Raw genomic sequence first — 24,055 nt, 5'->3', positions numbered from 1 at the left:
GGAGCTTATTAGTAGATGATCCCAGCTGTTTTTCAAAGCTTAAGGCAGCAGCCGGACAACATGATCATGTCAAGGCTCATGCAAAAGCCTTAATCCTACTTTTTTCCATCAACAAGCCACTGCAGCCCAGTGTTTAACCTTCTAAGTACTAAATATGCTTTGTCACTGCTTTGGTAGATTTGCCACTGAATTGTTATTGTTTAATGCTGTTAACTTCCCTTCTTATTTCCCTCTGCCTTTGGATACTGACCATGTTACCATTAGGACTCTCAGCATGCAGTTGATATAAATGCAGCTGATATAAAACAAGCATAGAAATTTTGAATCATATTCAAAATATCAACTATATGTATATACACACACATAGATATCTTTACATATATGCTTTTAAAAACCCCTCTGTTTGATTCATTAAAAGAAAAATGGCAGAGTCTGAATTCTGATGCCATAACCCACACCATTAGCCACTCTACATCCTGCTTGTAATAAAAATACACACACACACGCACACACACACACGTAGTTGAGAATAGTGACTTGTTCGTTCATACATTTATCCAGTCACTTTATTCATTTGACAAATATTGAGCCCTTTTGTGTCTTTCCCCAAGCTCTACAGTAGATATGGGAGAGCAAGCATCAAGATGGTAACCAATTAGCCCCACAATCATAACATCACAGCCAGTCTGTGGACCTCATTGTTGAAAGTAAATAAAATAATTTGGAGTCTCTTTTTTTTTTCTAGCTACATTTTGCCTCATCCAAATATCCAGCATCTTAACCTCAGAAGTATCAGCTGTAGTTTTACTTAGATCAGCAATATCATAGTATTTAAAGAGTAAAGGTTAAATGGTCAAATTAGCTTCCCCTACAGCTACACATGCTACTTGGATGGTGATGCACTTTCTTTTCTCTTTTCCTTTGAAGGGTGAGTTGTAAAGGAAAGAGGGAGTGGCTCTCTGATTTGTCCCAGTGGCAGTAAGCAGCCAGCAGAAAAGCAGACACAGTTAATGCTCAGCTGCTCAGACCAGTCAAGCAAACTACCAAGTCCCAGCTGTGCCTCTTGATGTTTTCTGATTGCACCTACTCCTCAATCTGTGAACTGTTTTCTGGACTCAGATTCATCAAGCGCTGCTGCTTTAAAAACACATGCAGGCAGGCATCCTAGGATATGCCATTATAAGCTGCTGCCAGGGGTTCTTCTAGGAGATAAATGGAATCAGTGTGAAGTAAATTAGTGTGAACCAGTCAATCTGAGTGTCAGCCTTGAGCCACTTCCATGGATAACTAGCTGGCTGAGTGCAGGCCAGGGTCTTCTGCCATATGTGGGCTGGAATCTCTGGGACTCTGTTCCACAGGATGGGGGAACATTGAGGGGGGCTGTTTATTCTTGGAAGGAGGCCAATTTGATCTATGTTTTAGATTTGTCAATGAAAAGGACTGGTAAAGTATTTTTGTTTACCTCCCTACTCTGGCTGTACTGAATGTCTCTAAGTTGGACAACTCCTTTCCTGTAGGAAATATGAGAGAAATGCCCTGGAAAGAATTGCTTCCTCCCTGCTTGAGCTGCCGTTTTTCAAACTCCAACTGTGCTATACTTGGTCTGAGCCTCCTAAAATCTTTAGGGTTTTAAAACAAAGTAATAACCATAATTTGGCAAAATGAGTTTAATACAAATCTCTTCTCCCTATTTGTTTTTTGAGGAATAAATCTGTGTGATCTTTAATTCATGAAGAAAGGGAGATTCTATGCAAAGCCTGATGATTGTGGTTCCCTGTAGATACCCAGCGTGGAAAATCAAATTTTGGCCATCAGAGGAAGTGGGGGAGCCCCTCAATAGCCAATAGAATGAGAAAACCTTTTAAATAACTTAAATGCTCCATGGAAAGAATTTAGAGAAGAAAAAGCATATGAACGAATAGAGCAGTAAGAATTATTTAATATGATTAACTGGTAAGTGAAAATGGTTCTATTATGTAAAAATCATGTTTCCATAATTCAGTATTCCTTTAGAGATCATAGTCTGTTCTTACATTAAGATCACAAGAATTCATTTTATCTAGTTAAATTATGACAAATCTTTATTTCTTTCTCCCTTTATTACATTAATAAAAAAATTTTATCACCTCCTTCTCTGTAGAATGAAATATCAATGAGATGGTTAAACATGAAATAAAAATGTGTAAAATAGAATGAGAATAATTTTAGACCTCATATTTAGGGGAAATTTTTAACAGCATTTACACCCCCACCTCGAGGGAAGCATTTTGTCTTTCATAAGAGGAAAAAAAATCTATCTTGGAATAGAAACTTGGGCAAAACAATAATTGCTTAAATATTCAAAAAATAAGTTTATTTTCTATTTCTGGTCACCTTTTCTAAACTCATGAGTCTGGAAGGTAGTGTTTGCGTGCTTTATGTGAAGGTATCACTATTATGGAGTCCGTGGAGACACATTTTATATATAAGAAACATTTCGGTATATAGAGTGTATATAGTCTGTGGATATATAGTCTGTGGATGCTAGATGGCATGAATCATAGCAAAGATCAAACCAAATTCTTTAAAAATTGAGTGACCCTTTCCTTGAACTAATGAAACAAAAATGGGATGTCCAGTGAGAACAAAATTTGTTTTATGCCTGTATGTTGAGTTCAGAGAAGTGAAGTCCCTAGGGGAAATTTAACTTTATGATTTATGAGGGTAAGGAAAAGAAAGTGGAAATCAGTGCATTTTCTGTTGTCCGGGTAGGTATAGTATTTTGCAATGTATAACTCTTATTTTACGAAGTTCTTTGAGAGGAATGGAAGTGGGTGTTGTATAAATGATGCTATGGCCTAGAGATCTTGCTCAACATGGTCCACCAACATCTATATGACCTCATCAATGCTGAGAAGGTTGACTTCCTAACCATGGCCATCCATAAGTAAGCTGCCCCATGAGCATTAGATTCACCATGTTTGAGGAACACGCATACTATCTATGAATTTCCAACTATATGAGACAAGTTAAGAATGACAGAAATGGACACACAGGGTCAGCCCTATGCTTCTTCTAGCCCAGTCTTCTGATTGCAGCACTAGAGGTTCCATTGTGGAGAAGTAAAGTTGTCCTCATGACATCAGCCTCAAAATTTCAAGATGTGTCTGAAATATCTTGCTTCCCTATGAATGTAGCCCAACGAGGTAGTCAGAATGGGATAAGAAGAATAACACAGGCCAAAAAAATGCTAGGAAACACAGAAGAAGGGGCAAAATCTATGTTAACTGTGGGCTGTTGAAGACTAAATGGAAAAGATGGCATTTGAGCTGAATTTTTAATAAGGGGGAGTTTTGGGCAAGCAGAGAACTAGAGATTGGGGTGAGAGAGGATATCTCAAGATGGGGATTTTCACAAAGGTACCAATGTAGAAAATAAATGGCACATCCCGGGGACAATGGGTAGTCTTGTCCAGCTGTAGTGTATGGTATCAGAGTCTAAAACTCTCACACCATTGAGAAGCCTCTAAACGTGAGTTGAGACTGTATCCTGAAAGGCCTTGAAATCCATGGCTCCAGAATCCCCCATTGCTGACTGAATAGAGGTGATTGCAGAATTTTCTACACAGAAACTACATGATTAGACCTTGGTTTTAGGGCTATGACTTTTCTCAGTTTAAAGAATTACTGCAGGGAGAGATACTTTTATCAGGCCATAAAGACAGAGGTGTGATGGAGAGTAGGGTGACAGTACAATCTTCTTGAAGGGTTGGAGGAACTAGAGGTGAGAAAACTGTGGTCGTAGATAGATAGAGCTTCTTGGCAATTTTACAAATATCAGTCACTTTCTTCTTCACTTTTACTTCCATGCTGGAGTCTGGGTCTTCCTAATTTCTTTTTGAGATATTCTGATATTATATGAATTCGCCTCCCCTCAACTTGCCCCCAGACCTTTGGTTGGCCTCTTAAATTCCATTGTGTCCTGTATTGGCTATAGTCCCTGGAGACATATGCAGGGTTTCAGGTGCAGAGGCAGGGTTTACTTGTTGGTTTTCTTGTTGTTGGTTTATTGTGTTGATCTTTCCCTTCCTAAAATGCCAGGCTTCTGTTAACCATTTGCTTACATTTTTATATTGGCCTAATGCCCTTAGTCATAGCAAACTATAGCTCAGTCATGTTCTTGTTACATATACTTTGGATCATGTTTTCTTTCAATGTTTCCCAGAATTTACTATTCTGAAATGTGTACACAGCATGTATTCCCACTGATTCAGCCTTACAATTGTTTTCTATAGTTAATCTAATCAACTGAATTTCTAATTCAGTTCCTGAACGTGAAATAGTTAACATTTCACATTCAGGAACCCTTCGTTTCGTCTATAGTCCTGGAGATTCTACCACGTATTCTTCCAAATAATTTGAAACAATTTATTAAGAGAAGTATTATACACTAATCCAGGACATTGTTTTATACTGTCTTATCTAGAAATATCTGCTTGTTTCTCACCTTTTGTTTCCTATATCTTAGTTCTCTAATTATAACATCTCTTTTGTATTGAACCTAGTTTTCCGAAAGTCTCATTAGATTATGGTTGCTGGTTTCCCTTTATCCACTGCATGTTTGCTCTTTAAAACTTTATTTTCTTTAGGTGTGTTTCCTTCATCCTTTATTTATAGATGGTAATGGCTTGTCTAGTATCAAAATGAGACTCTCTACTACTTATCAAGTTTATTTCTATATTTTGGGGAACCATCTCTTAGAGATACTAGTACAAATACTGTGTTACGCAGTGACACAGCCTGAGGATTTGAAAAGGCAACTTTCCATTATTTATCCCCCAGAAAAATTAATATTTTTAAATGAATGACTACAATTTATATGCATGACCATAAGAGGCAATCAATGCCAACAGATCACCTATGCTTTCTATGGCTGGTGTGAGGGCATGTGTGAGAGAGTGATGCTTGCTACTGATTACATTATAAATACAGTGGTAAAGCACATTATTATCATCCAAGCATGACTTCCATTCAATTTCAATAATTTCTCAAGATATCAATTTCAATAATTTCTCAAGATATCACTAAGATGCCATTTTGATGTCATTCAAATAAAAATAAATCACATTCAGAGTACCCAAGCCTAATGATACAAAATATGGTAACGTAGACCTTTTCTTCCTTGCATCCTTCTTAAGGTTGACAAAGAATTAGAAAATGAAGGCATAGTCTAGATAATTTGATTTCCTTATTTTCCATTTCCTACCTAGGAGATGAAAGAGCTCTGACACTTGACTAACCATCTGAGACAAGCATTTTCCCCTGAGATAGAGATGGCTATCAGCTGGGGATTTGAGACTGCCTGCCAAGCATTCTCCCCACACTGATGGTGTCATTTTAGGTTCGGCCTATGGGAAGGTTGCTACTCTTACAAATTCCAGTGGTAGTGCCATTTGACGGTTTCTTCTTCCACTGATTCTAGAGGAAAATGTTTTTGGTATTTTTCCTTATGGATAACTGTAGACTTTGCTCTGGTTTAAATTGCCCTATGCTGTGAATCCTTATCTTAAGCTCACATATAAAGCATGTTTATCTCTAGTCTTAAATGCTAGCATGATGCTCTATTGATTGAAGGGTCTCTTTTGTTTTCCTGAACTTCTTCTAAATTTTCAAATGGAAGCTGGGAAGTTTACTACAAATTCCTCTTAGAATTCTCCCTTTACTGACTGTTCTTCAGTTTATCAATACGTGGGAATCTATTTGTTTTCTTCTTTGGAATCTATTCCTGCTTTCAACTTCTTGAACTTCTGAACAGTAAAATTAATTCATTTCTGTGTTTACCATAGATTCGGTCCTTATGAGAAAAGTCATATGAGTTTTACAAAATCTAAACTGCCTGAAGAGTGTGAGAGTTAATTTCTATACTTTCTTAGAACTCATTCATCACCTATACTTCCTTTCAGTGATGAAGGTGTCCTTTCAGATAAGACGTTCCTGAGTCCCCCTGTCCTGAATAATTATCTCTATGGTTTAATGTGAAAAGCTGGAATTGAGCTTGCTGATCTGACCAGCTTATTTCTTGCATCTAGAAAATCTCTTTACCAAAATATAGATAAATACAAAAATAATAATAAGGAATATTTCCCTGGATTACTTCCACTCTGAATTTATTCAATATTGACCAGGGACCAAAGCTGTGGAAATTATTTTGATTTGATGATTAAAAAATAAAAATAAAAAAAGGTGCTTGCTCATCTGCTTACCACTTCTCTCCTTGGAACGCTGCTTGCCAAGGAGCTGGTACTCTAAAGGAGCACATAAAGAAATCCAGGCAAACCTCTCATAGGTAACTCTGAGAATTGCCTTTTGGGGAGGGTGGAGGAAGAAATGCAGCAGAAAAAAAGGAAAGTTGCTTTTCCCTGTTATTTCCTTTTCTACTTCTCAGATTACACATTTCCTTTTTCATATTCTCCCCATCCTCCATCCAATATGTCTCTACAGTCTGTTTCAGTCTGAGAGTTTAAATAATTTGATTAGAGTTGGTTTTCATGCCAGGCTTGAGTAAGACAAAGTACTTCATGGGCTTCAGTTTTACATATAAAAGGAATAGAAAGAGTTGGGGTTCTACTGATTCTTCCTGTAAGAGATTTGACACGAGGAAAATACTATTCCATAGGAATACCACATCTCTCTATAACACTGTCCATTCCTTCAGCAAACAATAATTGAGAACCTCTTAATGTCTGGGGTCCTGAAACCAAGGTGGGGACAGTCTTCAGAGGAGTCTAATGCCAATTCAGCCCAACCCAACCCAGATCTAACTTCCAGGCCATGGCTTGTCCACTGCAGGTTTGCTTCTTGCAATTACTTCATGGACCCAATTAATTTAGTTTAGGGTGATTCATCTTGTACTGAAGTTCATATTTGCCAAATTGATCAATGAAGAGAGGGATTGTTTAAAGAAATTAATAGCATAAATATGATTCTAAGAAGGGTAAGGTATAACTTATTTTTTTTTAATTTGGTTTTAAAGATTTTTTTACACCATTGGTAAATATCTGATGGATGTTTCTATTTTTTTTTTAATTTGGTTTTAAAGAATTTTTTACACCATTGGTAAATATCTGATGGATGTTTCTATGCCAAGGGGTCACTTTGTTTGTTCTCAGGAGTAGCCATACTGCAGCCTCAGTCCTTTCTTGGTCATCTTTCGATAGGCCTGCCTCACCCTGGCATTGCAACTACCAAAGAAGCTCTCTGAAGCTGCCCTGATTTCCTCTGTCCCTCAGTCAGATGGAGATTACTACTTGTAGGAAAATATCAATCTTAATTGACAAAGGGCCTCAAAAGCCTTCATTATTTCCAAGGTTACTGTAGTAGCCACTTATCCTCTTAGTATCCTGTTCAGTGATATACTCAGTGGTTGGTTGGTCTTGGATTCTTAACTGGCAGGAAGATGTCAAGGAAGTTGTCCAGTCCAATTCTCTCATTTTATTAATAAAAGCACCTGAGTCCAGGAAAGTGAAGTGACATGCTCAAGGTCACACTATTAGGAACAGAAGTGGAATTAAAAAACAGATCTTCTATTAACTGAGCTTTTTTCTAGTACAACATGCCTCCCCCACCCCCACCCCTGGGGAACTAAGAAGTTCATCTCTCTAATGAAGTTGTTGGTATTCACCTTTGTTTCAATTAATACATATATTTGGGTAATAAAAAATGAGGAATTTTATCTTCCCCAAAATAAGGCAGATAGGATCTCCTTCTTTATGTAGTCTGCCTGTTGGCATTAGTAATAGATTGTGGAGGTGTTTGGGTATATGTAAGCTATAAACCCTATGCCTGACCTTAAGATTTCTCCCTTAAACTTCAAGTGAAATTAATCATTGGTTTTTTTAATTCTTAGAAATTCTTGTTAGCCGCTTTACTCAGTCATTTCATAAATAGTCCAAGTATCTGCCTTGTGTCTTACATTAGGCTAGAGATGTATTGGCTTCTTTACCAGTCTTACCAAAGCAACCCATTGCTCAAACATCCTGGATAACAGGAATATTTTTATATCTTAGAGGAATAAAACATTATGTAAAAAGATGCAGTAACCAATTAATACTTCTTTCTCATTCACATTTATCTTCCCCCAGATTAGACATTTAGCTGTTTGTGCCACTGTAGAAGTTAGCTACAAATTTTTTTCCCTTAGATAGTAAAGAATTTGATCCTCTGCATAAGTATATTATATATCACAAAATATTTAAATAAAATAATAATTCCAATTCTATATATCTAGTTAGGATACCAAAATAATAGTTACTCTTCACAACATTTGGAAAATTTATTTCTTTACCAACTGAAAAAACCTCATGCTTAAAGCAATTCACACTAGAAAATGTCAGCCAGAAAATAATATTCTGTGTCAGATTACAATTTCAGAAAGATAGTAAAACACATGTCTAATCTTAACTCATCTTGCTGAACTTGTCCATAAAACAGTTATTTCTTAGTTATAAAGCAGCATTAGATATTTTATTTAATTCTAGGCATTCCTATGTGATATTTTTTTCCAGTTTCCAGTCCACACTGAACACAAAGTAAGCCTGAAGTCTGATGCAGGATGTAGCTATTGCTATTCAAATGTAATCAGGAGGTCCCATCACTTGATTATCTCAGTAGATACTCTTTAAGTAGGGGTAATATGTACATAGCTCTTTAGCTGGATATGTTTTTCTGATAAGACATCTGTCCAGAGAGAACCACTTTGTAAACTGAATTTGTGGTCTGTTCAAATGGCATCCTCTTTGTTTACAACCTTAGTGTTATCACTTAAAGTCTTTTCCCTGATTATGCCTCCTCCTAATTTAAAACATATTGCAGTTTTTCGTGATCTGTCAGGATTGCGTTAGTATTTAATTCTATTGTACTTGAACTTACTGTAGTTTTTCTTCCTTCTAAACCTGTAGAAAGATTTTTTTCATTGATTCATAGTGATGCCTTATTGAGAAGAGACCTAAATTATCAGCCAAAGAAGTGATCAACTCTTGTCCACCATATTGAGCTAGTAGATTTGAACTCAGGTCTTTGATTTCTTTTCCACTGCTCATTCCTCAAATCTGAGTGGACTTTTAATCTTTCATGACCTCTGTAACATGCACATTATTTTTATGCCTTTGAATAAGATGCAATTAAGATTTTTGTCTGAGTTTTATCTGCTAATACAGTGGTTTATTCTATTCAATTGACCAGCATGTCAAACTGTTATACATTTTTATGCATGATTTTCCTATCAATATCTCCAGTGCTTCCTAAAACTCCATACATATGCTGGATGGGATCTATTTTTTAATCATTTATAAGTCATCATATTGAAAACATTGTTTGGGCTGCAAATTTTATTCACACTGAGAATGATATGGATTTTTAAACAAGGGCTCTATATATACTACAATACTGGCTTAGCTTGGTAGAATCAGCTGCTGTTTGTGGAGATGGATGGAGATTTTTCCCAGTGGTCATTCTCTCACTGGGAGTGGGGAGGATGTTTCTTAAAGTTGTTTGTTGCCTTGGCCTAGCCACCTTCAAAATTTACTGAAAATTTGCATTTCCACAAATGATGAGAAAAGGCAGGAAGGAGTTTTTAGACATTAACTGAAAACAAAATAGAGAATAGAGAGAGGTAAAGGAGCATAACCACTGCTGACCCTGTCACCACATTTTTTTTCAGTAAATTCTTCTATAGGGTCTTTGTCAATTTTCTGTGCTTCCTCATTATATGTTCTTAAGTGTAATTTAAAAACTGATTTTGTATTGTCTACAGTTGAACCATTTATTTCTTTAGGAATTTCTTTAACACTAATTAAGCACACCGTAGTCAAAAACATCTTTACAAAGTACGTGGACTTCTCCCTCTATCTAGCTTCCAAAGATATTACAAAGATATTTAGAACACTGGCCTTCTAGTTGTCAATATTTTGAGGTATGTGATGAATAAATGGAACAGCCTTACATCTTTCAGTGGTAGAACTGTCAAGAAGTGTTCGTCTCTTTTGCCCCTCGCCCCCCAAATGCAGACTATTTCAGAATGCATTACAGAGGAAATAAACAGTTGATTTTAAGTTAAGGATGAGCCTAGCAACCATTTGCACTGTATTGACGTCAAAAGTACCTCTCTGCCAAGCTCTAAAATGCATCTTCAAAAACTACTGAAAATATCCAAGAACTTTAGTGATGAGCTACAAATGGACTTTAGTATTGATAAATAAAAGTCAATATGTATAGTGAAAGGACAGCTTACTGTGATAAATGGGCCCAACATCAGTAAAGATCAAATTATTGACTATCTACGGCAAGGAAAAACCTGTCTATAGCTAACTTCTACAGGTGAGAAGAATTAGCCACAACAGCAATTCAAGAAAAGCTCAAAGAGACATGTAAGGAGAATTCATTAAAAATACATACAAAAGTAGGCAGTAACAGTCTGTTAAACATATCTGTGACCCCAGGCTAATGTATTTCTTTGGCCAGGCCTGGGTTCACACCTTTTTCTTTTGCCTTGAATGAGCTCACTCTGGGCTACCCATATTCCCTCTCAAGGTGATTTAATTTAAATTTCACTTCCCAACAAACCCTATTGCAGGGGAATTACATCTGCATTCCTAAAAACCATGTCACTCTTAGAATATTGTCTCTAATGCTCCTACTAGTTACTTTTTATTATACCTCAACTAGATCACAAGTTGTATGCGGGCACGTTAAAAGTGCTTCGATTTTTTTGTCCCTCACATGGTCTAGCACAGAGCTCTACCCATAATAATGACTAGATCAATATTTGTTGATTTCATCAGTTTTGAAATGATTCATTTACAGAAGCCTAGGCCACACATTATGTCAGAGTTTACTGATGAAACATCACAAGAAACACCCAAAAGAATAATTGCAAAGATTGGCCTATCAAAAAAAAAAAAAAAAAAAAGTGGAATGGCAGTAATTAACCTCTCCAATGTCTGTTGTTCCCATTTGACAGAATGTAGGAATTTCTTCCACAGTAGATTTAATTGGATACTCTATAAACTACCCAGGAAAAAAATGGCAAATCTTGTACCATCTCAGATTTGGAAGCTAAAGTGTAATTAAGCAAAATATCTGAAGAACAACCCTTTCTACTCTCCTACCCCCACACAAAGCACACCCTCCAAAATCAGAGGTGGAGACAAAAATAGCTGCATGGTACCTTATACTGTGAGTTTAATAAAGATCATGCAGTTAAAACTATATCTATCTTTCCAGTTTTCTTGAAAGATTTGGTATGTCAGTTTATCCTGAGACCACTTTATTGCCAGTAAAAATGGTTGCAAGCGTTGACTTTGTTGTTCTAATACCATGCTCTCTTCAGCTCTTTGAGGCCCCTGTGTCTAGAAGAGCCTTTTGGAGGAATGAATAGATAAATGAATAGATGCAAGTTTTAGATGAAAGAATAGTGTATGGGATCACAAGTGTGATGCAGTTGCCCAAGTAAACACAGATGCTACTTCATTCGTTGTTAGTAATAGATTTAGTTGTATGGTTAATTCCCTATTATAAATACCAATGTAAGTATCTCAGAAAATTAACAAGATATATAGAGAAAAAAAAACATTAAAGCAGGCCAGAACATTTTGACCAATGTAATAGTACTCTGCAACTTTGATGCATTTAATTATTCCACTTAAACCGTTCACAAAAATCTATGGATTCAAAAATAATCTGTAAGTATGATCTAAACTGAGGAAAACTAAATTAAAGGCAGTGACACCAAAATAACTACTTAGGCCATACATACTACTTAGGTGTCTCCTCCCAAGTCATGGACTAACCCACACCACCATTTTGTAAATATGCATCTTTTATCTCAAGTGGGCCTAAATAAGAAACCAAGCAGATCAGGTTGAAGATAACTCAAAGCACATATCTTCTTGGTTCAGGAGGACATCCAGCATGGCACTTCTGCTTCATTCATTTGTTCATCCATTCACCCATTGCACAGATCCTTCAAGAATACTTTCCATAGCCCAGGGCATACAGAGGTAAATAAAACAGACATGGTACCTAATTCCATGTTTTTTTTTCAGAAAACTCAAATGCATAGAATAAAACATTTGGTATATTTATTCAAAATCAGAATTTTGTATATTTTTTCTCATATTTTGTTCCCATACAAAAAGTTTTAGAAAAGCAGTGAATTCAAACGCTATGCTTGCCCTTCCACAGAAAAGAGCAGCATTATCTGTGTTCTGAGAGGGTGGGTGAAACTGGCAAGAATATTTGGACCAGAATCATGTTACAAGTCACCTTTAAATATGTATATGTGGGCCTCAGGTTATGGTCACCACTGTTATGCACAGTCCATGAAAACAAGACAAGGAGTCTGGGAGGTGTGAGCTCTCCTAAGACTGCTTTTGGACCTCAGGCGGCCCTCCTTTGTATCACTTATCGAATGTGTGAAGCAACACAAGCTTTAGCCTCTGCATTTGCTCCCTTATCTCCTAAGGGAGGCTTACGAACAGCGGCCAGGCCCACTCCCCTGGGCCAACAAACACATTATTTTTTATAAATATCTATGTTAAATATATATATAAACATATTATGACTTATAAATCTATATTTTCTCTATTGCATTTATGGCTTATAAATAATATGTTGTGTGTGTTATCAAGACCTGAGAAGACAGTGGTACTTTCCACCAAAGCAATTTGTGATAGAAAAAATTCCATTTTGTTTGGTTTCAGACAAGTAAGTATGACATAATTTATATTATTGAAAGCTTGCTTTGTTTTGTTATTCAGAGTGTCTTCATGAAGACCATGTCTACTTTTCCTGACAAATGATTCCTTGAACAAATACAATAGGGAAATATGTTACTTGTGGAGAGAATTTAGACAAAGTAGTACAACTCGTGGAAAAATGTGGAAACTTAAGTCTGTGTTTCTCTAACAGAGCTAGTAGTTGTAATGTGTTTATAGGAAATTTTAGATTCCTACGCTGGCTTCTGTTTCTGTTCATAATTCCTACTCAGAAAATATATCATGACAGTTGTGTGAAGACCTACCATTCAAAACACCAGCCATCCTTATTATCATTTGCAACGTATTCAACCTATCTTTTTAAATTTATTTTTATTGGGCTTTTTATTTGTGTTTGGAACAATAGTTTTTAATTTGATGAAAGAGAACCAAAATGCATAAAAAGTGTTCATCCACTGTGATTTGTGTGACAAAAGGAACCATTGCAACAGCATAGAGCTGGTCTAATTGAACAGCCTGATGTTCTTCCTTCTGTGTCCTGTTGCTGTTAATTGACTGTATTGTTTTAGATTTATGCATTAAAAATACGATTTCTACTTCGAAGGGATCACTTTGTTACTTTGTAGCTTTTAAGCTGATGCCATGAACTTATTTTTCTTCTAAGATAAAGTCTCATCTATAGATTTTTCAACTAATTACATGTCTGCCAATACATACTTAGAGGATACATTTTATTTCAATTTATTATTTGTGTTTACATAGTGTGTCCCTGGAAATATCTGTGGAAATAAAAGGAAATGTTTAATGGTGTTTATTACTACTTTTTCATGGCTCTCTTTCTCTTTCTTTGCTCTCTCTCTCTTTTTTTAATAGCTCCAGTCAGTCCGGTCAAGCATGACAGCAACTCAAACTCGGCAAACTTCCAAGACACCGAGGACATGCCTGACAGATGTGTCTTGGAAGAGTCTGAGAATCCAGGTGAAAGCCATTTAAAAATAGTCAAGTATAAATGATAAATTTGACACAGCTTTGGGGTCCTTGGAAGAGAGTGGGGGGAGAGGACATTGTAATGCTGTTTTCTCTTAGCAGCTGCACTGTCAAATTAATGGTCACCTCCAGGGGTCACAGTGTGGAGCTGTTATCTTTTCCTCTTTCATCAAGAATTCAGCTGGAGGAAGTACAAAGGCTTTATGACTGAGAAGGGAAGCTGACACTATTAGTTCATTATCATCAATTTTAGGCTAAACTGGTTAATAGGGGCAGAGATTGGAAACTGGAAAAATGGCAACATTTTAAATATTTCAAATAATGGGATCAAGTGGAAATGGAGAATTAGGGAGAAAAGAGAAACAAATCGTCATCATTACTATCTGTTTACCTCTCTAAATACAAACAGAACTCTAACCGGGTTGAGAGGATTTTAGCATAACAATAATGAACGAATGGACAGTGTCAACTGTTTAGAGCAAAACAAAATAGTAACCCTTCCTCACTCAATAAAATTTACCCTATGTCCAAGTTACTAATGTTTGTATTCTCTTTGTGGGAAGAACAGACAGAAATGTGCTGGAAGGATATGTCCAGGAACGCTTAAGCATGAATTTTTGTTTTTGTTTTGTTTTGAAGCAAGTCTCGTCTTAACAACTAATTAATTAAGAGAAAAAGAAATCTTGTGAGAGTTGAATGACAATTCCTGGTTCACTACAAAGCCATAAGGTGCTAGAAGATGCCTTATTACCATGAGCGAAAGAGTTAACTATCTTCCCCCACTGAACGTTTTTTTCTTTCCTGTTTTCTCTGGCCGCTGTGTACTCTCTACCCTCTCGCATCTTTGTGTGCTGATCCTTGTATCAGATTTTTGATTCATCCTTTCTGTGGCCTGTCAGCTTAGTTAAGAGATTTCCAAATCTTGTAGCCTTCGCTGACAGGGGGCAGCTGCAAACAGTCCCCTGATCCTTCCCCGAGGAGAGCTACTGAGATTTAATTTTCAGTGAAAGGTGCAGCCTGCAATCTATGTCAGGTCCCCTAAGTCATCTCGGAACCCCGATAGGCCCAGTGGCAATGGCTTGTATTTCAGTCCCCTCCACTACACCAAGATTCCTCAAAAGATGATCTGCTGCTGGGTGTCTGTTCTCAACCACACTTCTGCTTCAGCATCCATGGAACTGAGCAATGGCATCTTTAGCAATGACAGAAATTTTTCATTAGCACATTAGCCCCACCCCCTGACATAATATCCAAACGACAAATGTAGATGTGTCCCACGTGAAAAGGGAGCGGGTAGTGGTAGCATCAGATTTCTATTAAAATTATTTTTAAATTACATTTAGTTCTGACTAAAATTTTGTCTAATTTTTACTAGGTTTTTAAACTGTTTCAAAAACAGTTTAAAAACCTAGTTTTTAAACTAGGTTTCTATCAATCATTTAACAGGCAGTTAAATCCACGAGGCAAGTTTTTAACCGAAGTGTTCATTGCTTTTGGCAAAAATAGATCAGCTTTATACTGTTTCAAAAGTAGAATAAATTTCAGTCATCCCTCAATATGAGTGGAATTGTAGTGAGATTCAAACATAGCATAGTCTATCTGATTGATATAAACAAAAGGATATATCAAAAAAGAAAGATCAATTAGAAAATATAGGTGCTGATAAAGAATCTTAACTTAAAAAGTGAGTACCATTCTATACATTGGACATCATTAAACTGGTAATAAAGAATGAATTACTCTGGCTTTTTCCTCTGTCCATTCCTGCATTTTAAGACATCTTGCCTTATAGGCCTAGAAACCTCTGGAGAGTTCACTACTGGTCTCACTGCCTTCCACTGAGAATTTGTGGCTTGGTTGTCATGGAGACATCGTATTTCTCCAAGAATTGCTCATATTGATCCGTGGCCAGGCGTAAATGGCCAAGCGAGTGTGAGGAATAAAGGGGGCTGGGCAGTCCTATAAAATGACCAGGGCTTGTGGGTTGGAAATAAGCTCATAGCAAACACTTAGGTAAAAAGAAAGAAGCAGTTTTATTTTGTTTCAAGATTTCTTTCTGCACTTTGGGCCATTGTCTTCCTTCTCTATGAACTGAAAGAAACTTGTTAGTCACTTGTCATGTCAGATCTTTGGTGCTTGTCCTGACACAGCTGTCAGCCTTCCAGCTCTGTGCAGTTCAGGGACACACAACAAAGAGGCAGTGACATGAATTATTTATTGCTCCTTGTGTGGATAAAATTCTGTGATAAGAAATTAAGACACTTCTGACAGAGGTGCTTGTTTAGTAAGAAAGATTTTGATGAGAGAGAGCAGTTCCTTGAAGTCTGAGCATTTGAGAGGCAAAATTCTTAACACTGAGCATGAAGGAAGATTTGTGAAATTGGTGGCATGGTGGGACTTCCTTGTACTGTGAAAATATGACTGTCCACTTCTCAGCGTCCAAAAATTAACTTCAAAATATCAAGTCATTCAAATGTAGGGGCTCCAAAACTATAAACATAACTTTGGTTGTTTAGTTACCTCTATTTACCATGTATAGGTGGTGTTTCTCTGGAAAGCATGTTTAACTGCCTTTGTTAGAAGAAAAAAACGAAATTTGGGATTTTTAAATGGTAAACTTTGAGATGTTCTCAAACCAATAGAGCTGCTTCATTAGCTAAGCTTTTAATTTCATTAGTATAGTCATTATTTCTTGTATGGAAAGGAGTGTATTTAAATCTGAATGAATTATTCTTACCATTTTCACCTGGAATATTATCACTCATTTAAAATTCTTTTTAATGTTTTCATGTACATGCAAAATCCCCTAGCTACAAAGTTGAATGTGGTCAGTCTTTTGGCTTTAATGGATATTGACCTTACATGGTTTTATCTATGCAATTCTAAATGACTAATATATTTATTACATCATTTTAAATGAATAGCCCAGTTGTTCAAACAGCATCTGGAAAATGAAAACAAAAAAATCATTTTCCTATTCAAGCACAGTTCAAGAATATTGCCTCACATATTCTTCTCTCCACGGAAAGATTTCTTGGCAAATTCTCTAAACATCATATTACTTTAGCTCATATAGCTTTATATTGCTCATATCAACTAACTTGCATTTGCGAAGAGTAAGAAAACTTGAAGTGCAGAAAAACTAAAACAATTTTTTAAAAGATGAAGTTGAAATTTTTAAAATGTTGATAGAGCATTTAAAAATATCAGTAATAAAATCAAACTTTTAGAATTTCTATAGAACAGTAAGGTTGGGCTTCCCTGGTGGCGCAGTGGTTGAGAATCTGCCTGCCAATGCAGGGGACACAGGTTCGAGCTCTGGTCTGGGAAGATCCTACATGCCGTGGGGCAACTAGGCCCGTGAGCCACAACTACTGAGCCTGCGCGTCTGGAGCCTGTGCTCCGCAACAAGAGAGGCTGCGATAGTGAGAGGCCCGCGCACCACGATGAAGAGTGGCCCCCACTTGCCGCAACTAGAGAAAGCCCTCGCACAGAAACAAAGACCCAACACAGTCATAAATAAATAAATAAATAAATAAATAAATAATTAATTAAAAAAAAAAACCAAAAACAGTAAGGTTGACTTTGCAAATTGACTGTCTTTGAATAAAATGGGTTTTGAACTCAGTATGTAGATTGTTTATTTTTTCATTGACATCACTGCTTCTCCAGCACTGAATTGACTAGGATGACCCATTTGTAAATGGCCTGGAGTGTGCATATAGGTCACAATTTAGATACCTGGTGGAGTGGTCATTCACCCAGTCTCTAAAGCGCTCTACCTTATTCATCATGCCATTGTGATCTCTTTATTGGTTCAAGCTGTATACCCAGGTGAGTGCCTGCAGTCCATTAAGGTTGGCAAAGCACCTTTAGACCAGAGCATTCTTGTTACTCTTGAGCCAGCTAGTGAACCTGGAGGTCTTGTCTGATCGGTTAAGGCCTCCCTCAGCAGTGTCTTTTCTTTGGAATAATTCATTAGCAAAGAGTTTTGACTCACAGGTGAATCCCAGATTGAAGTTTCTGGCTTAGACTCTGTGAAGTCTACTGGCTTCTTCACCAGCATTTATACATTCCCGGAACCTGTGGGAATAACTTCAACGTCTAGTAATAGAAGCACTGAGACAACATGTGAACTTGCAGCTCCCTTTTTTGAGTTTTTAGGGCCATTAGGCTTTCTTTGTTTGGCTCTTTAAGGCCTGGTTGCTTTTGAATCTGAAAGATGTTATCACAAAAATAGTTCAGTTTAGTCTTTCGATGGTTAACTTCTTATTAACTGTTTCATGCACAGTGATTATAGCTCAATCCCCAATCTCCAGAATATTAAAAAAGTGTTCCTTGCCCCTCATCCTTGTACTCATGATGATAAAAAATTTAGTGTGACATTCACAAATTTTATCCAAGTGTTAATGAGAAACCTTGAGCTTTTATCACCTTATTGGCTTGGAAAATTAAGAATTTTACTTCCTAGTGCACGAGGGATAGTGCACTTAAATATAGCTTCAGCTGAAAATAGTAGTGACAAGAGAGAGCTTGGAAGTACAAAAAAAAAAAAAGGATTCAGATAAGCATTTTTATGTCATTCTGAAGTAGTTTATAATCAGTACGCATCTGCCATTAACAGAACACTTTAGTGGTTTTTATATAGCACGTTATGTGTGTAGATCCACATACATCATTGTTAAATCAATATTGCATTTGCATGAATCTGACGAACAAAACTAGATTTCTTACAGTTTCCTAGGGGATACTACATTGTGAAAAGCCAAGGTTTTTTTTTGTTTTTGTTTTTTTTTGTACTATTCTGGCTCATGAATCACCAGCAAAAATCAGGTAACAGAAAGTAGGACAGATTCAGGAGTGCAGTGTTGGAGATGGCCGATGATGATGCGTGAAGCAGGAAAAACGTAGAATGTGCGAGCAGCACATCAATCATAGCCATCGAGAACACACTTCTTATGGTGAGTGGTAAAAAAAAAGTTCCAGAAGAAGTAAGAACAATTTCAGTAGTAAAAACATGTAAGCTCCGTCTTCTAGTTGTGTTTAACAATATCAGTATTGTAAATAATTTACCCAAAGGGAAAATTTTAAGCATTAATCTAATGACCTTTAAAGGACATACAATTCTAGGCATATATATATGTAATACATATATAATACAATTCTGAATATTGGTTAGCTAATGTAAATAATCAGCTTTTTGAGTTTTTGCCAGTAGGAGTGGGAGTTACTATGATTGATCACATCATTAATATAAATGTGTTTAGAAGTAGTTTACTGAGGCACAAAGCTCCAATTATTCAAATTAATTTAATCAAGTGATCTTTTAGCCTGGAATAATCATCCAAGTAGTCTGAGAAGTACATGCGTTTTTTTTTTAATTCCATAGCTCAAACCATATTTCAGCTGACACTTATAACATTTGGTCCTAAAACTGCAGTTGTGAGTTTCTCTAAGAACAATTCAGCTGCTTGAAATTTATGGAAATTTACTAATTTCAAACTCGATTCATCTTGTTGACAACTTTTTACCTTTCTCGGTGATTAAAAAAGACCTATACCAATAAGATGTGCAATTAAAATACATTTACCTGAGGCCTGGTTTATAAGAATTTCTTTATTGTCTTAACATTTTATTTCATATAGAAAAAGAAATGTAGAAATTATAGGTAATTCCTTTCTTTCTTTCTTCCTTCTTCCATTTCTTCCCTTATTTCTTTCCTCCTTTCCTCCCTCCTTTCATCCTCCCCTCTCTCCCACCCTTCCTCTCTCCTTCCTTCCTCCTTCCCTTTCTTCTCTCTTATTTCTTTATTTCACCATATAACCCAAGATAATCTGTTTTCTTTCCAGGTGAACGAAGGCATCATTTATGGATAGCAAAGGTGTGCTCCTGCAAGCTGTGCTAAATGGAATCTCATCTGTAGAACTGGATTTGGACAAATTAAGAAACCCCAAACATGCCAGTTGTTTATCATTGTGTATAAGCTATGTTGTTATTAGTCTAGTTATTAGTTTGTAGTATATTTGCTGATACTTTGGCCAGAGTCATTACTGATGGAAAATATTCAAATTCATCTAATTTTAGAAAATCATTGTCTAAATCATTCGATGCCTCTTACTTTTGTTTGACTATTTCCAACAAGGAGTGCCAGCCCACAGACACAAATTTAATACCATTTTAGATTTTCTTCCATTTTTCAGTTCCTGAATTATATAACCCTATTGCTTTTAAACAATGTAACAAACAATGCTTTTAAATTTAATGTTGCTTAAATGTATTTGATCTAAAACTTTACCAAATTTGTTTGATTTGTTAGGTTAGGACATTTTGTCTTAGTAGATGCTTTAATTCAGATCAATCACTCTATGGTAAATCTCATCCTTAAGCAGGAAATGTCAACAAATAGCCAATTCCATTTAGTCATCAATTAGCCCAAATAAGTGATACACAGTATAATAGGGACCAATCTTGTGCAGTCAAGTTAATTTAGACTTCTAATGACATAGAGGCTAATGTCTTTAGCTAAAGGTTGATCTTGTTGGCCATATACATGTAAACTAGGGGAAGGGAATCTACTGATAGCACATCACAATTGATCCTTAATAAGTATAAACTCTTGTAGTTCTATTCCCAGACTAGCAGGAATTCTCAAACTAAAATATGGGAAGCAATATAAATAAGAACAGACATAAAGTGCTCATCTATTAAGGCCTTTAGTGATCTGATTTATTTGCTGTGATTTATATTGTATAATTCCTGAATTTATAGAAAATCATCAAGAAGATTATTAGTGTGCATATGAATACAAATATTGACTAATCCATAGAAAAATGGAAATAAAGTGTTAAATATATGATATATATCTTTATATATCTATCTAATAGGGAAGTTGTAGTCACTTCAATTCAACAAACATTTTTTGGGGCACCAGCATCAGGTTCTGTACAAGGGAGGATGCAGTGGGCAAGGGAGAGGGGGAGATTAGAGAATAGAGCTATAAAATTGAAATAGAATGGTTTCTACCCTTACAGAGCTTATAATTAATGATTGGCGTAAATGAATATACCAGAACTAGAGAAGTGAGTGTGACTGTTTTAAAATAGACAAAAATGTGTGTTCTTTTTTTTCTTAAAAGATGATATTATTTGAAATTACTTTTGAGTTGTATGTCAGTAACAATAACATATTGTTAATATGAATAATGATGGAAAATTACCATCCTTTGAAAAAAAATATATATATGTGTGTGTGTGTGCTTCCCTCACCCCTCTGAAAATTGTCAAAAGCCACTTGGAACAAATTTCAAAATATGGGAAGGTAGCAAGCTAGGCAATGGAACACATTTTCTTGCATGCTGTGTTCTGGCTCTGAAAACCATTACAAGGAGGACTCCCAAAAATATTATTAATGATAGCAATATCAAATAAGGATATATCCTCTCACAAGGGCAATTTTAATAGTTGAAACTAATTCGGATGCTCAAGTTCTGGTATGTTTATTAAAAATAAACTTCTTTGTTTTTATAGCTATGTCCTATTATTCTTTTTTCAAAGAAGGATAAAAATAAGTTTAAATAGTTGCCATATTTAGCATTTTTTCAGGTCCAAGGAAACCAATACTGAATTCTTGATAAATGTTTTATTATGTCACTAGCTATAGGAAATTAGAAGTAGCATAACCCTGACATTACTAAATGAAATTTTTAAGATTTTTTTGGTAACACATTTTATAGTTACTAAAATTTAAAAATTCCTATCGAATGACTAATTAAAATCTTTCACCAATATGAATTCTGGAGACCAATACCATTAATTCTCAAAACTTTTAATTCCTAAAAATGAGAGTTTTAGAGACAGACATTTAAATAATGTTCCCTGATATCCATGTGCAAGTGTATTTATGACACAGATCCACTAGTCTGCTTAAAAATAATGATATTGACTTACTTTCAACATGTTTCAGGAATTTCTGTTGTGAGGAGGATTTGAAATAGTACATTGCCACACAATTAAATGGATCACTCATACGGTACCTAGAAACTCAAAACTGACTGCCTCTTAATTAGGTGTTTGTCCCTTTGTATGTACAGTCTTAAGTGACAGTGGAGTAATTGTATTAGCAAACAGCTGTGTTTGTATCCAGAGTCTTCCTTGTCATTGTAATAAGTAAATCATTTAAAAATTACATTGGGTTTCTTTTTTGGTAATAATCTTGGTGATGTTTATGATTATATATTTTCCTCCAAGGAATAGCATATTTTCAAATTTGCAAGCCTGGGTTCTGTTATTCATTGTGGAGTTACACACTGGCAATATTGCATAAGGGAAGAATCTAGGTTTAAGAGCCAAGACTTCACTGCCATGTGTCTAGGCAGCATGTCCTTGCTGTGCATCTCAGAGCCTCGCTTCCCCATCCATGTAGAGAACTCCCTCAAAGGGCTCATCCAGAGTACCTCTACGAGATGGTTTATGGAAAGCAATCTGAACACTGTAAAACACTTCAAATATAAGGTAAAATTTATAGCATTATAAACATGGAACGGTGCCCTCAGGCCTGAAATATTCTGTTGCTATTTTAGAAACTAAGTTAAGGCTACTTTAAACGTGTCACTATAAGAAAAACGATAGGAAATATTTTACTAAGTATTAACATTCTATCTCAAGATGGTAGTATTGGGGTATTTTTTGTTTCCTTTCTTGTACACTTCCCTCCAATGTTCTGTATTTAAAAGCCTTTTATAATTATTCATATGAAAATTTTAGAAAAGGTATTCTTTCTCTTCAGTCTTTAGAGGACACATTATAATAATTGAATTTTTAAAATTTAAGTTTTATGCCAGATGTTTAAAAAGAAGGCTCAGACTATATTAATTCCAATTGACTTTAAAGTCACTTTTACAGAATGGACTCTTTCATGTAATTTTAAAATTTCTATTGCATACATTTTGATTACACAGTTATTTAAAAGTAGTGCTATATATTCTTTGGTTCTCCACAAAATGTTATTTTACATGTAAAGTGCTCAAAGTTGTGTCTAATCTCATATGGAAGTCATTACTTTGTAAACATGTACCTAGTTAGCAATGTAAAATACTTTCAAAATGAACTGTGACCAAAAAAGTTGCAAAGTTAAAACTTTCTTGAGTAGATATCTTTCTGATGAAGCTACATGGCTTTCTGTACAATGGTCCCCAGACGACTTTGCACTGTGATTTCATCAACAAGGACCCTACAGATAGCATGTATGAGAAAAATGTAAACTGGAAATTAACAGATCTTCCAGTAAGAGCATGCCACTGGAAACTCCCACCCAATTCTGACCCCTGAAGACAGCATGCGTCACTTCATGTCATTGGCAGGGCAGGGACTGGGGTGAGGTCTGTCCTGGTACCACTCACTCACTCCTCTCACCCTCATCAGACCTTATCAGATTCCATCTTTATTTAAGATTTCAATGTCATGGATTTTTTTGCATTAATTTGATTTTTATAAATATTGTGTTAAAATATATTTATCTTGATTACTGAATTTTTTGCCACCGTCTAGCCTTAGGCTCTATTCATTAAGTCTAGGACAAATTCACTTTTATCCCAGAAAGCATAGTGCAGGTATGTGACAGGTATGTGACTGTGACAACTTCATCATTATGAGCATGATTATAATGATACAAATGGTAAGAAATAGTTGTTTTAATACCATGTGAAAACCGAAGCCATAGACCATTGAAAATGTTTTAAATGGCTTATTTCTAGTGGTATACAGGGTGAAATGTTGAGCACATATACTGCTCCCTTTTGACATTGTTTTTCCAAATGCCCTTTTTTCATTGCACAGATAAGGTTTTCCCATCATTGTTTTTAGGGATCCTTCTGTCTTCAACTTGTTACTAATTGGAAAGGTAGCAGTGATTTTTTAATTCAAGGATACAAGGTTTTTAACATCAAAGATGACTAGTACATGTTTAGTACAACACTGTGCCTAAATCTGGAAAGTGCCAAATGCCAGCAAAATGCCAATATTCATAACATGATGCAATAGCAGTAATTGCTTGGTACTTGCTTATAAAACCTATCATTTATTCACTTAGTAATTATTTTAATTGCAATTATCTGTAAAGTCATCAATCGGCTTTTCGATCTTGCATGTGTATCTTCTAGGGAGAATGTGTTTCACACAGCCTCAGTCACCAAGCATCATGGCCCTCAGATGATGCCATCCAAGATAAAAGGAAGATCTATGACATGTTCTTGACATATCACAAGTTTCCTTTAGACTTTTAAAGAGATTTCCTATTAGTTCTGCAGTGGCAACTGCATTT

At 35.9% G+C, this 24,055-nt stretch overlaps 1 protein-coding gene across 5 annotated transcripts in view; it reads left to right on the top strand.

The window, feature by feature from the left end:
• Positions 1-22,143, top strand: part of WDR72 (WD repeat domain 72) — a 193,789-nt gene extending 171,646 nt beyond the window's left edge. For 4 of the 5 annotated variants that reach the window (XM_082388016.1, XM_082388012.1, XM_082388015.1 and 1 more), the window contains 2 exons: positions 13,625-13,729; positions 19,588-22,143. In XM_082388016.1, coding sequence (XP_082244142.1) covers positions 13,625-13,729; positions 19,588-19,643 — 161 coding nt within the window. In that variant the 3' untranslated portion in view covers positions 19,644-22,143. Of the gene's footprint in view, positions 1-13,624; positions 13,730-18,561 lie in introns of all 5 variants that reach the window. The other variant, XM_082388013.1, reaches the window with a different exon arrangement.
• Positions 22,144-24,055: the final 1,912 nt, after the last annotated feature.

The sequence above is a fragment of the Balaenoptera borealis genome, assembly GCF_965194805.1.
Source record: "Balaenoptera borealis genome assembly, chromosome: 3".
Classification (NCBI taxonomy): domain Eukaryota; kingdom Metazoa; phylum Chordata; class Mammalia; order Artiodactyla; family Balaenopteridae; genus Balaenoptera; species Balaenoptera borealis.
The sequence above is the reverse complement of the archived record's forward strand: the minus strand, read 5'-3'. Positions and strand labels throughout refer to the sequence as shown.